This window comes from Salvelinus namaycush, chromosome 35 (assembly GCF_016432855.1).
Source record: "Salvelinus namaycush isolate Seneca chromosome 35, SaNama_1.0, whole genome shotgun sequence".
Taxonomy (NCBI): Eukaryota; Metazoa; Chordata; class Actinopteri; order Salmoniformes; family Salmonidae; genus Salvelinus; species Salvelinus namaycush.
In genome coordinates this window covers 32,529,006-32,546,311 of record NC_052341.1, presented here as the reverse complement: position 1 = coordinate 32,546,311, position 17,306 = coordinate 32,529,006, and the positions used below count along the sequence as shown (strand labels likewise).

The 17,306-nt window shown below is 43.8% G+C and overlaps 1 protein-coding gene across 1 annotated transcript in view; it reads left to right on the top strand.

The window, feature by feature from the left end:
* LOC120029886 (thyroid hormone receptor alpha-like) overlaps positions 1-17,306 on the top strand; it is a 198,262-nt gene that overhangs the window by 131,325 nt on the left and 49,631 nt on the right. Inside the window, exon 3 of the mRNA XM_038975194.1 lies at positions 5,887-6,138. Coding sequence (XP_038831122.1) covers positions 6,083-6,138 — 56 coding nt within the window. The 5' untranslated portion in view covers positions 5,887-6,082. The remainder of the gene's footprint in view (positions 1-5,886; positions 6,139-17,306) is intronic.

Genomic DNA, 17,306 nt, shown 5'->3' with positions numbered 1-17,306 from the left:
TTTTAAAGTTGCCATTTTATAGTGTGCCAATTAAAGGAGTGCAGCTCTGGGACCGAGGCTAGATTCTCAAGCCCCAATTAAAAGTTGGAGGGTTGATTTCAGTGGAGAGAGAAACAAGGTGCACAAGATCAGAGCATGTGAGAGAGTGACTGGAGAAATCGCTTGGCTCACATTGCTGAGATGCAGATGTTGGATCTTAATATGACCCATTTCGTCGCAGGAGGAAAATAATCCTGCATCAGGAGGATTTAAATGAACATTGAATATTTAGAATCGCCTCCAGGGGGCAGCTGGAAGTGGTGTTTGTAGGCTATACAATACAGTACCGTTCCTAGGAGGATATGGTTTGGGGAAGGCTCTGCAAATCGACCTCAAAAAGAGAACACTCACTTGAATTCCCCCCCCCCCCTTACTAGCTCTGACCTTTCTGATAGCTACTTTATGAGGGAAAAATGTACTTACTATGACTGTGATGTGGTTGTCCCACCTAGCTACACTATATATACAAAAGTACAGTATGTGGACACCTCTTCAAATAGTGGATTGGGCTATTTCAGCCACACCCGGTGCTGACAGGTGTATAAAATGGAGCACACCGCCATGCAATCTCCATAGACAAACATTGGCAGTAGTATGGCCTTACTGAAGAACTCAATGACTTTCAACGTGGCACCGTCATAGGATGCCACCTTTCCGCCGAGTGCTGAAGCATGTAGGGCGTAAAAATTGTCTGTCCTCGGTTGCAACGCTCACTACCAAGTTCCAAACTGCCTCTGAAAGCAACAACAGCACAATAACTGTTTGTCGGGAGCTTCATAAAATGGGTTTCCATGGCCAAGCAGCCACACACAAGCCTAAGACATACAAACTATTATGACACTCACAAGCAACTTGGGACGGGTCTGAAGCCGGTACAGCCAATCTGCCAACATCTGTCTGTAGCGTCCGAACCGTTTGGGCTACACACTAATATGACCCCTCTGTGGAAAGGTGAGACTCTAACGAACATGTTGGTTGTTTTGCTCTAGGATGCACCACAGGACCAGTTAAAACAAATTATGGATGTATATATGGAGACTGTTTAGTGCCAAAAAGGGGTTAAAAAAAATATCTGGATATGTCTTATCTCTCATATTTAGGACAGACACTTCTGAACAAACTTTCTTTCGATTTTTTGGGGAGGACTATCTGTTTTTGGTACCCTTCCCCAGATCTGTGCATCGACACAATCCTGTCTTGGGGCTCTACAAACAATTTCTTCGACCTCATGGCTTGGTTTTTTCTCTGACATGCACCGTCGACTGTGGGACCTTACATAGACAGGTGTGTGCCTTTCCAATTCATGTCCAATAAATTTAATTTACCACAGATGGACTCCAAACAAGTTGTAGAAACATTGGAAGGATGATCAGTGGAACAGGATTCACCTGAGCTCAATTTCGAGTCTCATAGCGAAGGGTCTGAATACCTATGTAAATAAGGTATTTCTGTTTCTTATTTTTAATAATATGCAAAAATGTCTAAAAACCTATTTCTGCTTTGTCATTATGGGGTATTGTGTGTAGATCGATGATGGAAAAAAACAATTGAATCAATTTTAGAATAAGGCTGTAACGTAACAAATTGTGAAAGAAGTGAAGGGGTATGAATACTTTCCGAATGCACTATATAGCTAATTGATATACTAGTCTTGCTTGCCAGATTCATGACGCTTGGAGATACAGTGGCTGTGGGAAGAGCCTACAGTGCCTTCAGAAAGTATTCACACCCCTTGACTTATTCCAGATTTTGTTGTGTTACATACAGCCTGACTTCAAAATGGATTTGAAAGAAAAATGTCTCACCCAACTACCCTATAATGACATAGTGAATACATGTTTTTGGAATTTTTCTAAATGTATTGACACTGTGAGATTAATTCACACAAGGCCAAATCTACACTGGAGTTGCTTACCAAGAAGACAGTGAATGTTCCTGAGGGGCCAAGTTAAGCAGATTCAAGTCAAAACTGTTAAAGAACTATGGCAAGACCTGAAAATGGTTGTCTAGCAATGATACACAACCAATTTGACAGAGCTTGGAGAATTTTGAAAATAATAATGGGCAAATGTTGCACAATCCAGGTGTGGAAAGCTGTTAGAGACTTACCCAGAAAGACTCACAGCTGTAATCGCTGCCAAAGGTGATTCTAGCATGTATTGAGGGGTTGAATACTTATCTAATCAAGATATATCAGCGTTTTTTTATATTTATTTTTTATTTTTTTTACAAATGTTAAAAATGTTCTTCCACTTTGACATTACAGAGTATTTTGTGTAGATCGTTGACAACAAAATACAATTAAATCCCTTTTAATCACACTTTGTAACATAACAACATTTAGAAAAAGTCACGGGGTGTGTGCAATAGCCACCTGAAACCCTTAAATCTGTTATTCAGCATTTTCACTCCCTTTTCCTGTTATTGGTCTGTAAGCCCTGATAACTAAGTTCATTTTCTCTCCTCACGTCAACCAACAGTAACCTAATTCAAGCTCCCTCCTCACCTCTCATCAACTCTATCTTCCTCTCTTTTTCTTGCTCCCCTTCTCCTTGTCTCCCCCTTCTCTCTCTTTTACTGTACTTTCCGAGGAAAGTGTAGAATTACTGTATGCTGTACTCTCTCTCTCTTTCTCTCTCCCCAACCCCTTATCGCTCTCTTTCTTTCTCTCTCGTTCGCTCTCTCTCTCTCTTCTCCCCCAACCCCTCATCTCTCTCTTTCTTTCTTTCTCTCTCGCTCGCTCTCTCTCTCTCTCTTCTCCCCCTTCCTTCCTCCCTTCTCTCCCTCCCATCCTTTCTCTCTCGCTCTCTCTTTCTCTCTGTAGAACAGATATTAAAACGAGCTTCAGTGGGGCTGAGCTGTTTGATAGCCTGTTGCTTTATGGGGTTGACCTTGGCTATAGGGAGAACTCTGCATACGCACGGGTGCTTGGAGAGGGTGCGGGCAAGGTTACAGCACTGATGAAACTAGAGATGAGCTAGTGATAGAAAACAAATTGACACCCTGCATAGAGGGAAAATGGCACCTCATAAATAGACAAAATACCATTTCTATAGCCAAACGTATCTGTTGGAACGTGTTTGGAGATTTAACTGATTTCAACATTCGTACACTTCAAAACCTGGCTGCATTATTTGTCTCCCTTTGACTGTAACACAATGAGTCCCTTTATCCTCTTCTCTGTTTTGTCGCCGAGGACAAATTGTTCCAACAGCCACAGGCAGCAGCAGCACGAGAGATAGCTCTGTCAATGGATCGGATGAGAGAGAGAGGGAGGTTTGTTTATGTGTGGCTGAAGGCCACTCTATTCGTTTTCATGTGATAGGCCTTCTGGTGATTCTGTGTCATTACTGTCCAAGTTTTTTATTTTTATTTTTATTTTTATTTTTTTTACACCACAGTTTGTCCTCACATTTGTGGTGTAGTGTCGCGGAAGGCTCTATGACAACGCAGCTCTTATGTGCTGTGCTGGATTCTGTGTGTGTGTGTGTGTCTCGTGTTACCAGTTCCGAACAAAGACATGCTATGTGAGGTGAGGTTATAGGCCAGCTGAGCATGTGTTAATACAAAATATACCAGTTCACCATAATATTACCCCACCACTGCACAAGATTATGGTATACTGTAGTGCCTTGAAACACCCTTGAACTCCCTGTAGAATATAAAATATCCAACATGAGGTCATTGTGCCATTATGTCCACGGGGGCATATGGTTAAGCTACTAGCATTATCTATCAGGGTCATGGCACCACTGTAGGAGACCACCTTGTTTTCTCACATGATGCCGTAGTTAAACGCTTGTGTTCATAGTAAATAGCAGAGGTGGGACCAAGTCATTGTTTTACAAGTCACAAGTAAGTCTCAAGTCTTAGCACTCAAGTCCCAAGTCAAGTCCCAAGTCAAGACAGGCAAGTCCGAGTCAAGTCTCAAGTCAAGACCGTCAAGTATCAAGTCAAGTCTCAAGTCCTAAACTTTGAGTTTCGAGTCCTAAACAAGTCATAATGTGCTCTTCACCAAATGTAATACCATTTCATATTTTTAACAAGAGTAGTAATTAGTATATTACATTTACTCAAATCATGAATGCTTTAAAAAATGTCGATATATTTATTACTTTCCAAATAAACTTTATATTTCTATGGAAATACATGGGTAGCCATGAGAAAGACCCTCCCCAATAGTGATCGACTATCGAGGATCGCTATGGGGCGCAATCGGGCTGTCACGGACGTGTGGAGAGACGGACCAAGTGCTCTGAGTTCCACATATTTTATTAAGTGAAACTTTTAATAAAACAAATAAAGAAACAACGAAACGTAACATAAGTGGTGCAACTAGCACACACACAAACAATATCCCACAAAACACAGGTCGGAAAAAGGCTACCTAAACATGATCCCCAATTAGAGGCAACGATTACCAGCTGCCTCTAATTGGGAACCAAACCAAGCACACCAATATAGAAATATGAAAACTAGAACACCCCCCTAGTCACGTTCTGACCTCAACACCATAGAGAACCAAGGGCTCTCTATGGTCAGGGCGTGACACGGGCGATGTAGGCTTGTACACAATCGCACAACCTTAACACACACACACACACTCTCTGTGTAGTTACAGTAGGCTAACGTATGTCAATGGTTTTAGGAACAGCAATAACATCAGGCAGGATTTAGGCTACCAACTGCCTAGCCAGTTGTAGCTCAATCTTGGGTGCAATGATCACGTTCCCGCATTGACTGACTGTGTGGAGGCTCCTTAATTTAATGTTACGTTAGCCTACATGCTACACTAGCAAAGTTATAAAAAATATAGCTGTCGGCTATATTACCCCCGACTTACCGTTCTTTGTGCAGATTCAAATGTCGAACAAAGTTGGAATTGTTGCGCCACCGTCTGTAGTTTTCTTCCCGCATGTTTTGCAAATTGCAATCCGTTTTTTGTTGATACAGCGTCATCTTTATATCATCTTTCCAAGGGCTCCATCTGAATTCACTTGCCGACGTTCCTCTGCACTGCCATGCACAACTTTTTCTCAGCTGGCACAATTTGATTGGCTGCTGTCCGATTCAAAATGTAATCCGTTAAATGAAGAGTTGATGCGCTGCAGACTTTTTTTAATAGCATCATTTTAAATATTTGGGCTTGGGGAGGGTATCAAGTCAGGTCGAGTCAAAAGGCCAAGTCAAGTCATGAGTCATTGGTGTTAAAGTCAAAGTCGAATTGCAAGTCATCATATTTGTGACTCGAGTCTGACTCGAGTCCAAGTCATGTGACTCGAGTCCACACCTCTGGTAAAAACATGACTGTAAAATAAATGTAATGATTTTTGTGTACATTTACAGTAAGAGAATATCCATACACCAACTAATTAATTTTCAAGTTAAATATTTTTTTAAATAAATATATGAAAAATATTCAGCCACTCTTGGAGGAAAACAGAATACAGTGAAGACATAGTAGGTTTCTTTTTCTTAAAAAAAACAACACTTTCCAGCTTTAAAATCAATCAATGTGCTATGAAATAGAACACAGCAAGCTTGGAGATTTTCATGAAGCAATGTAGTAAATTGTATTCCTGTGGTCCATTAAAAGCACAGCTTTTCAACTCACACTATTATGTGGAAATTACGTGTTACCACTATTATACCACAGATTTACTAACAACAATCTGATGCTCGCAATCCCTCTGTTTGGGATTAGAAAGGCATTGAACTAGTGATTGGGGGAGGAAGAATAGAACCGAGGGAGGAGAGGTCAGAATGGTTGAATAAGGGAGGAACCCACCAAGTCTCCACATCGGTCAACTGTGCCTAACTAAATGTATCCTATCCTCTCATTGACAGATCTTGTCCGGTCCAGTCCATTCGTCAGTCCCAGGGCCAGCACAGGGGGGTCGCTCCGGAGGCCAGAGCCCATCCGGACCGGGACCCTGTGATGTCGCACTGACTGACCCCCCCTATCTGCGAATGACCAGCAAGCATCTGAGGGTGGGGCCCGCCTCAGTCTCGCATGATTGGCTGCTGGATGGAATTAAGGTGAATGGAACACATGCCCAAGGAGCAGGACCCTAACCTATCAGAGGGAGAAGAGAAACTGTGAGTCCCGCCCCCTACTTCCTAGTCTCAACCCGACAGGCTATGACCCTGCCGCTAACATCACGCGTGAATAGGTATCACATGGTCTTATCATTTTGGAGCTCGTCTGAGGAAAGTGTAGAATTACTGTGTGTTTTACCTTTTTGTTTTGACAGTTTGCTCTCCGGTTTCTCTCTCTCGCTGTGCTTCTCGACTATGCTAGTATTATTTTCTCTCATCCATCTCTTCCCTCTCTCCCGGCTCCCTCTATTTCTTCTCTCCGTTTCCATCTCTCTCTGCCTTTCCACTTTCTTTACTGTCTGCAAGTTGAAACAGCTCCAAAAAGTGATCTTGTTTTCTAAGAAACCTGTAAATGAGGCCTCCAGGCTTCCCAACCCTGAACACTTGTGAGTGTGTAACTGCAACTTACAAACTGTAAGTTACACGAACATAGGCTGTTTCCCCATTCATCATTAATTAAAACACAACATCAGTGAAATGGAAGCTCCTCTGTCTCAACCAGTCAGGCTGTGGCAGAGTGGAATGGGGATTTTTATCAAAGAGAAACCTGCTCTTGCTCAAAGGGCACAACTATCAGTCAATCTGATATGCCTCGGAGCGATTGGAGGCACATCTCCACCTGGCTAGGTTAGAATGATATCACATTCTGGTAGCGTAGCCTATAGTTTCATATTGTTGATAGTGATGATGTTTGTGTTCTGTTACTTTTGTGTTTATGTACACACAATACCCTATAATGACAAAGCAAAAACACGTATTTGCAAATATTTGCAATTTTTACAAATAAAAAACGGAATATTACATTTACATAACTATTCAGATCCTTTACTCAGTACTTTGTTGAATCACCTTTGGCAGCGATAACAGCCTCAAGTCTTCTTGGGTATGACGCTACAAGCTTGCCATACCTGTATTTGTGGAGTTTCTCCCATTCTTCTCTGCAGATCCTCTCAAGCTCTGTCAGGTTGGATGGGGTGTGTCGCTGCACAGATATTTTCAGGTCTCTCCATAGATGTTCGATCAGGTTCAAGTCCAGGCTCTGGCTAGGCCACTCAAAGACATTCAGAGACTTGTCCCAAAGCCACCTCTGCATTGTCTTGGCTGTGTGCTTAGGGTCGTTGTCCTGTTGGAAGGTGAACCTTGGCCCCAGTCTGAGGTACTGAGCACTCCCTTTAAGAATGATGGAGGCCACTGTGTTTTTGGGGACCTGCAATGCTGTACCCTTCCCCAGCTATGTGCCTTGACACAATCCTGTCTCTGAGCTCTACAGACAATTCCTTCGACCTCGTGGCTTGGTTTTTGCTCTGACATGCACTGTCAACTATGGGACCTTAGATAGACAGGTGTGTGCCTTTCTAAATCATGTTCAATCAATTGAATTTACCACAGGTGGACTACAATCAAGTTGTAGAAACTACTCAAGTATGATCAATAGAAACAGGATGTGCCCGAACTCAATTTTGAGTCTCATAGTAAAGGGTCTGAATACTAATGTAAATAAGGTATTTCTGTTTTTTATTTTTATAACTTTGCGAATGTTTCTAAAAACCTGTTTTTGTTTTGTCATTATGGGGTATTGTGTGTAGATTGATGAGGGGGAAAAGTATTTAATTTCTTTGAAAATAAGGCTGTAACGTAACAAAATGTGGAGAAAGTCAAGGGGTCTGAATACTTTCAGAATGCACTGTACTCTGCCAATTCCACTCCCCCATATCCCAATTTGTGCCACCCATAAGTGAGTAATCTACATGCCAAATATAGACCATATATTGTGTTCATTACAGGTCATAGAAAAGATTCGAAGCTCTGAACTATCCGTTCAGACCCCAGTCCTGCCTGCCTGCAGGTTATGGAATAACTTTTAGTATTTTTCCAGTAGGTTTCCTCAAGGAGAATGCCTCTACTTCTAGCATGTTGATGTTTATTGTCATGAGTCTTGACCTGGAGGCAGAACTGAGCAATTTCCCCTTATATAGTCCAGCTGCAAAGTCAAAATTGGCTATATTGTAAAAATTCATGACAACAAAAATGTGGTCTTTGGTCTTAATTTAAGGTTAGGGTTAGGCATTAAGGTTAAGGTTAGCTTTAACATGTGCTAGTGATGGCCAGCTAGTGACCATTCTGCAGAGCTGCCTCCAGAATAATTAACACAGCGACAGATTGGCGTTTTTCAACGCTAATCTGCCCACTTCTCTGTCAAAGATAATAAAACAAAACCACTATAATAAATACCACAGTAATGTCCGCAGAAAGACTACAGTAAATGCTACAGTATACTACAGTCCTCAAAAACACTACAGTAAATACTACAGTATACTACAATCAGCAAAAACACTACATTAATTACTATAGTATATGCACTACAGTTTTCTTTTACCACAGTATTTATACTAGAACTTTAAATACTACAGCATACTATAGTAAATACTACAGTATTCACTGTAGTGTTTTTGCAGACTTTAGTCAGTGACTAGTACAGTAAAGTCAGCAAAAACACTACAGTGAATACCATAGTATTTATATGCTATAATATAAATATATGCTATAATATTTTTTTATGTGGATGTGCTTGCACGTGTACCTGGGTGTGTGTGCATGTATGTGTGTGTATGTTGTTCCTTTGTGCTTGTGTGTGGTGTGTGTCATGGTTGTGACACATGGCCTCTGGCTCCCTGGAATGCTGTGTCAAATTCCCCGGTGCTGATCCCTGTGGCAAATTACCAGGGCGCAAATGAAAGGAAAGCCAGACTAGATTACTCAACCGCGATGGACACCTGTCAGTAGATTAGCAACTGGGCTGGTGTGTGTGTGTGTGTGTGTGTATGTGTATGTGTGTGTGTGTGCACATGTGTTTGGGCGTCTGTGGGTTTGTGTGTGTCTGTGTGTATAGTGGACGTTCAGGGCTAAATTAAGCCTGCTGTCGCTATGTAAATTAAAGAAGAGGAGGAATTAAAGCGCTTGCTAATCACATTGAAGTTGATTGAACGGTGTGCTACTGTAGTGGATTTCATTAAAGCTCTCCTTCACTGTGTTGTCCTTCCATACCTTTGAAGTGATATTGGGGTTAAAGGGATAGTTCAATAAAATGACAGATTTAGACATTTGTTTTCCCAGTCAAGTGTGATCAAACGCACGCAAACACACAAAAACACCCTTTAGTGGGGTGCAGGGACTTAAAAAGTTGGTATAAAAGAAATAGAGCCCGCACACTCAAACAACGTGTAAAATAGTAAATAACGGCTACTTCTCAGAGAGTTTTGAATTGTCAAGAGGCGTTAAACAAGGGTGTCCACTGTCACCATATCTATTTGTTATGGCCATCTAAATGCTAGCTATTAAAATCAGATCCAATAACAACATTAGAGGATTAGAAATCCAAGGCTTAAAAACAAAGGTGTCCATGTATGCCGATGACTCAAGTTTTATATTAAGTCCGCAAGCTAGATCCCTGCAATGTCTCATTGAAGATCTAGATAACTTTTCTGTACTTTCTGGACTAAAACCTAATTATGATAAGTGTACAATATTACATATTGGATCTTTAAAAAATACAACTTTTACATTACCCTGCAGTTTACCTATAACATGGGCTGATGGTGAAGTAGACATACTTGGTATTCAAGTATGTCTTGAAAATATACAAAATATATAAATAAGCTCTCCACAATGAATTTCAATAGAAAACTTGTGAAATAGACAAGATCATGCAACCATGGAAAGGTCTACCTGTCTATTTATGGAAAAATTGCCCTGATTAAGTCCTTAGTCATATCTCAGTTTACCCACTTGCTTATGGCGCTGCCTACTCCTGATGATTTGTTTTTCAAATCATATGAGCAAAAAATATATATCTTTATCTGGGACGTTAAACCAGACAAAACAAAACGTGCCTATCTATATAATGAATATCAATTGGGTGGGTTGAGATTATTAAATATAAAAGCATTAAACCTCTCTCTGAAAGCTTCACTTATTCAAAAGTTTTACTTCAACCCTAAATGGTTCTCAAGTAGATAACTAAGAAAAGCTCATCCATTGTTTAAAAATGGCCTTTTTTGCCTTTGTACAGATTACCATGTCTCATTTTCGATTAATTGAGTATCTCTCTTTTTCAAACAAGCATTGCAGTGCTGGCTACAATTTCAATTTCATCCCCCTGAAAAGATAGAACAAATATTACAACAAATATTATGGCTGAACTCAAATGTGCTGGTTGATAAAATACTCAAAGTCAGGGGGCGTGGTTAACAGTGTGCACCTCATCTCTCCTCTCACATCCAACCTGGATCGATATTTGGTTTCAATGCAGACGAGAGCACTGCTGAATCATGCTTCACACAGAAATGAGCTGGCGAAGGGTACCATGAGTGTTAATGCTCTGAGGGAGAAGGCAGGGTATTCTCTTTTAATCAGAAAGCAAAACTCCTCCTAGTGACCCGTGAATGCATTGTCTGCAGCATTCGGTCACATGACAGCTCGAAAAGCCTCACTTGACTGTTGCACTAGAATCATTCCAATTCAAGCGCAATGGCCTTTTCCCACCAAGGGCACTCTCTGGTTGAATTTCATCTTTTAGATTTCAATCATTTTCATTTAGATTTTTAAGGTTAACCACATTTCAATGATTTTTAGATACAAAGACAATATATATATATATATATATACAGTTGAAGTTTACATACACCTTAGCCAAATACAGTTTTTCACAATTCCTGACATTTAATCCTCGTAAAAATTCCCTGTCCTAGGTCAGTTAGGATCACCACTTTATTTAAGAATGTGAAATGTCAGAATAATAGTAGAGAGAAGGATTTATTTCAGCTTTTATTTCTTTCATCACATTCCCAGTGGGTCAGAAATTTACATACACTCAATTAGTATTTGGGAGCATTGCCTTTAAATTGTTTAACTTGGGTCAAACGTTTCAGGTAGCCTTCCACAAGCTTCCCACAATAAGTTGGGTGAATTTTGGCCCATTCCTCCTGACAGAGCTGGTGTAACTGAGTCAGGTTTCTAGGCCTCCTTGCTCGCACACGCTTTTTCAGTTCTGCCCACAACAATTTCTATAGGATTGAGGTCAGGGCTTTGTGATGGCCACTCCAATACCTTGACTTTGTTATCCTTAAGCCATTTTGCCACAACTTTGGAAGTATGCTTGGGGTCATTATTCATTTGGAAGACCCATTTGCGACCAAGCTTTAACTTCCTGACTGATGTCTTGAGATGTTGCTTCAATATATCCACATAATTTTCCACCCTCATGATGCCATCTATTTTGTGAAGTGCACCAGTCCCCCCTGCAGCAAAGCACCCCCACAAATATGATGCTGCCACCCCCGTGTTTCACGGTTGGAATGGTGTTATTCGGTTTGCAAGCATCCCCCTTTTTCCTCCAAACATAACGATGGTCATTATGGCCAAACAGTTCTATTTTTGTTTCATCAGACCAGAGGACATTTCTCCAAAATGTACGATCTTTGTCCCCATGTGCAGTTGCAAACCGTAGTTTGGCTTTTTTATGGCGGTTTTGTAGCAGTGGCTTCTTCCTTGTTGAGCGGCCTTTCAGGTTATGCCGATATAGGACTCGTTTTACTGTGGATATAGATACTTTTGTACCTGTTTCCTCCAGCATCTTCACAAGGTCCTTTGCTGTTGTTCTGGGATTGATTTGCACTTTTCTCACCAAAGTACGTTCATCTCTAGGAGACAGAACACGTCTCCTTCCTGAGCGGTATGACGGTTGAGTGGTCCCAAGGTGTTTATACTTGCGTACTATTGTTTGTACAGATGAACATGGTACCTTCAGGCGTTTGGAAATTGCTCCCAAGGATGAACCAGACTTGTGGAGGTCTCCAATTATTTTCTGAGGTCTTGGCTGATTTCTTTAGATTTTCCCATGATGTCAAGCAAAGAGGCACTGAGTTTGGTCTTGAAATACATCCACAGGTACACCTCCAATTGACTCAAATGATGTCAATTAGCCTATCAGAAGCTTCTAAATTCATGACATCATTTTCTGGAATTTTCCAAGCTGTTTAAAGGCACAGTCAATTTAGTGTATGTAAACTTTTGACCCACTGGAATTGTGATGCAGTGAATTATAAGTGAAATAATCTGTAAACAATGTTTGGAAAGATTACTTGTGTCATGCACAAAGTAGATGTCCTAACCGACTTGCCAAAACTGTAGTTTTATAACAAGAAATGTGTGGAGTGGTTGAAAAATGAGTCTCCAACCTAAGTGTATGTAAACTTCCGACTGTATTTATGGGAAAGATGTTTGAAAAGGGTATTTTGGTCTTAAATTATATTGTAAATTGGAATGGTAGAGTTATGTCTTTCATGAAGTTATCAGAATTGTCACGAATCCCGCTTCCTGAGTCTGGGTTTGCCTGTGTGTCTGTCCTGGAGTGTGTTTCAGGTGTCCTGGAACGCATCCTGTCTGGTTGCCGGGCGAATTAGCTCATTGGGAGATTGATTTCACCCGCACCTGTTTCCCGTCAGTAATCTGCACACCTGTCCTGATCATCATCTCTACCCTTCAAAAGCTCTGACCTGACTTCCATTCCCTGCCGGATCGTTAGCCATGAACATTACTCACCTGGATCATTCACTCCATTCCCGCCTGGTTGACAGAGGATTCTGCTACTACATTGGATTCACCTATTTCCTCTCATCTACTCACCACCGCTGCCCGCTACGCCATCTGGATATATCTACCTTTTCACATTTCACTGTAAATAAATACTCACCTTCTTCCTACGCTCCTTGTCCTGGTCTGCTTCTGGGTTCGATCTTGAAAGATCGTGACAGAACGATCCGGCCAGTAATGAACCCAGCGGACCTGGACTCCGTTTGCCATGCCATTACCCTGCAGGAGAAGAAATTGGGACAACACAATACGGCGCTACAGGAGATAGCGAGTTCGATCCAGAATTTATCTGCTAGCTTGACACAAGTCCAGGATCAGCTCAGTTTGCAGGTGATTCATTCACCACCGGTTTCACCCATCTCACCTGCCGTGTCTGAAGCGGTTCCATTTCGTGAACCCAAGGTACCGACGCCTGATAAATATGAAGGGGATTTGGGAAAATGCCGTTCGTTTCTTATGCAGTGTGGGTTAGTGTTTGATCTACAGCCCCATTCTTACGCCACTGACAAGGCTAGGATAGCCTTGGTTATTGAACTGTTGCGTGGAAGAGCTCTGGAATGGGCTTCAGCCGTTTGGGAACGACAGGGAACCTGCACGGCTTCATATCAGGAGTTCACGGGAGAGATGAGGAAGCTTTTTGATCATCCAGTCCGAGGTAAGGACGCAGCTAAACGTTTGTTCTCTCTTCGCCAAGGAGATCGCAGTGTGGCAGATTTTATGATTGAGTTCAGGACATTGGCTGTGGAGAGTGGTTGGAATGAGGAGTCACTACAAGCGGTTTTTTACAAGGGGTTGTCAGATGAACTTAAGGATGAGCTGATTTCTTATCCAGAGCCTAGTGACTTAGACAGCTTGGTCGCTTTATCTATTCGGGTTGATAATAGAGTCCGAGAGAGAAGGAGGGAGAAGCAGTGGGGTCTATCCAATCAATCTGTAACTCGGTTACCATTCGGTTCAGGAGGTGAACCAGGACGTATTGATCGTTATTCTCCACACGGGATTAGTGGAGGAGTCTTGCCACCAGATTCTGAACCAATGCAAGTGGGGCGACACGGGCTAACAAAGGAGGAGCGCCAACGTAGACGTGAGACCAATAGCTCTTTCTACTGTGGTAGATCGGGACATTACAACTCCGCTTGTCCACAGCGCCCGTTAAACTGCCCGGCTCGCTAAATTTGGGAGGAATTTTAGCGAGCCAGTTTCAATCTCTCAAGGATCTTGTCAGACCCCGTTTTCCTGCGACCCTTATGAATAAGGATCAGAGTTTTGACCTGAACGCTTTTATCGATTCAGGTGCCGATGGCAACTTTATGGATGCCGACTTGGTGGAACAGCTGGGGCTTTCCAAGGAGCAATTGCCGGAAGCCATTGAAGCAACCACTCTGAACGGCAGTAGTCTGGCACGGATCACTATGAGGACTGAACCGGTTAAGATGTTGGTGTCGGGAAATCATTCAGAGTTTATCTCTTTCTTCATTTTGTCCTCGCCCCATGTTCCTCTGGTTCTTGGTTACCCCTGGCTGAAGGAACACAATCCCTCGTTTGATTGGGTGACAGGGAAGGTAACTAGTTGGAACATTGAGTGTCATGCTAACTGCCTTAGGACTGCCTGTTCTCCTGCTGTTTCCAGTCAGGTCAGTGACTCTGCTCCTCCTGATTTGTCCCTGGTTCCAGAAACATATCACGAGTTGGGTGAGGTATTCAGTAAACAGAAGGCTCTGTCTCTTCCTCCCCACCGACCTTATGATTGTGCGATTAATCTGTTTCCTGGATCTGCCTTTCCCAAGGGACGGTTATACAGTATCTCTCGACCGGAACGTGAGGCCTTGGAGACCTACATCAAGGAGTCTCTAGCTACAGGTCTCATTCGGCCATCGTCATCACCTTTGGGAGCAGGATTTTTTTTTGTGAGCAAGAAGGATGGTTCTCTTCGACCGTGTATTGATTATCGGGGTTTGAATGAGATTACGGTTAAGAACAAGTATCCCCTGCCCTTGATGAGCTCGGCTTTCGATTCCTTACAGGGTGCTACGGTTTTTACGAAGCTTGATTTACGTAATGCTTATCATTTGGTTCGGATCAAGGAGGGGGACGAGTGGTTGACTGGGTTCAATACTCCGATGGGACATTTTGAGTACCAGGTGATGCCGTTTGGACTGACCAACGCTCCGGCGATGTTCCAAAGTATGGTGAATGACGTTTTGAGAGATATGATTGGTATTTTTGTGTTCGTTTACCTGGATGATATCCTCATCTTCTCAAAGGAGCTTTCTAGCCACGTTCTGCATGTCAAGCAGGTCCTGCAGCGGTTATTGGAGAACCGTCTGTTCGTGAAGGCGGAGAAGTGTGATTTTCACGCCCATACAACGTCCTTCCTCGGGTACATCATATCCAGGGGAGAGATCAAGATGGACCAAGAGAAGGTTCGGGCGGTTCGGGATTGGGTCCAGCCCGGTACAAGATTGCAGCTCCAGAGATTCCTGGGGTTTGCGAATTTTTATCGGAGGTTTATCCGTGACTACAGCCGGGTGGCTGCACCTTTAACTGCCCTGACGTCTTGCACCAGAAAGTTCTGTTGGACTCCTGAGGCAGACCGAGCATTTCTGGACTTGAAGAGCCGATTCACCAACGCCCCGATTCTCTCTCAACCTGACACTTCCCGTCAGTTCGTTGTGGAAGTGGATGCTTCTGATGTGGGTGTGGGCGCCATCCTGTCCCAGCGTAGCTCCACTGACGGTAAACTCCATCCCTGCGCTTTCTACTCTGGTCGTCTTTCTCCAGCTGAAAGAAACTACGATGTGGGTAACCGGGAGCTTCTCGCTGTGAAGCTTGCCTTGGAGGAGTGGCGGCACTGGTTGGAGGGAGCGGAGCAACCGTTTGTGGTCTGGACTGACCACAAGAATCTGGCTTACGTACAATCGGCTAAACGTCTCAACGCCCGTCAGGCTAGGTGGGCCTTGTTTTTTGGACGTTTCAATTTTTCCCTGACGTTCCGACCTGGGTCTAAGAACGGGAAGGCGGACGCCCTGTCCCGGATGTTCTCTAAGACGGAGGAGAGTGGGGTCAAGACTGAGACGATTCTTCCCCAGAATGTTGTCGTGGGAGCCGTTACATGGAGGATAGAGGAGGATGTGATGGCGGCCCTTCGGACGCAGCCCGGCCCCGGTAACGGTCCACCCGGTCGGTTGTTCGTACCCGAGTCGGTCCGTTCTGCTGTCCTTCAGTGGTCCCACGCCAGCAAGATAGCTTGTCACCCTGGCGTTGCTCGGACTATGGCACTACTGCGCAGACGTTTTTGGTGGCCTGCCATGGGAGAAGATACCCGGAGGTTTGTTGCCGCATGTCCTGTTTGTGCCCAGAACAAGAGTACCAATCGGCCCAGCTCTGGGCTTCTTCACCCCCTACCTATTCCTCGGCGACCTTGGTCGCATCTGGCCCTGGATTTTGTCACGGGATTGCCCCCTTCTGTTGGGAACACGGTCATTCTGACCATTGTGGACAGATTCAGCAAGTTTGCTCATTTTGTTCCTCTCTCCAAGCTTCCATCGGCTACGGAGACGTCCGAGATCCTGGTCAGGGAGGTTTTCAGGGTTCACGGATTGCCCAGTGACATTGTGTCTGACCGTGGTCCTCAGTTTACCTCTGCTGTCTGGAAATCCTTCTGTTTGGCCATTGGAGCTACAGTCAGTCTCACTTCTGGATTTCACCCACAATCTAATGGTCAAGCGGAGAGAGCCAACCAGAAGATGGAGTCCACGCTGCGTTGTCTTGTCTCCTCTGATCCCACCTCTTGGTCATCTCAATTACCCTGGGTTGAGTATGCCCATAATACCCTTCCTTCATCTGCCACTGGGATGTCCCCCTTCCAATGCCTTTACGGATACCAACCTCCTTTGTTTCCTTCTCAGGAGAGGGATCTCTCGGTTCCCTCTGTCCAGACCCATATTCGTCGTTGCCACCGGACCTGGCATCGGGCCAGGAAGGCTCTCCTTAGAGTTTCTGACCGGTATCAGATACAGGCGAACCGTCGCCGTATTCCTGCCCCAGCTTATACGGTTGGAGATAAGGTTTGGTTGGCTACACGGGATCTTCCTCTACGGACGGAGTCAAGGAAGTTGTCACCTAAGTTCATTGGTCCGTTTGTAGTGGAGAGAATCATAAATCCTGTGGTGGTTCGACTCAAGTTGCCTGCAACACTTAGAGTGCATCCCACTTTTCATGTCTCCTGTCTCAAGCCGGTTCACCTCAGTCCTCTGTTGCCTCCTCCTCCTCGTCCTCCTCCTCCTCGGATGATCGGAGGTGGTCCTGTCTACACGGTGCGCCGCATCATGGACTCCAGACGGCGGGGTCGAGGGTACCAGTTTCTAGTGGACTGGGAAGGATATGGTCCAGAGGAGAGGAGTTGGATTCCTCGGCGACAGATTCTGGATGACGACCTGATTCGTGACTTCTACCGCCTCCATCCTGGCGCTCCAGGTAGTCCGCCCGGTGGCGTTCGTCGGAGGGGGGGTACTGTC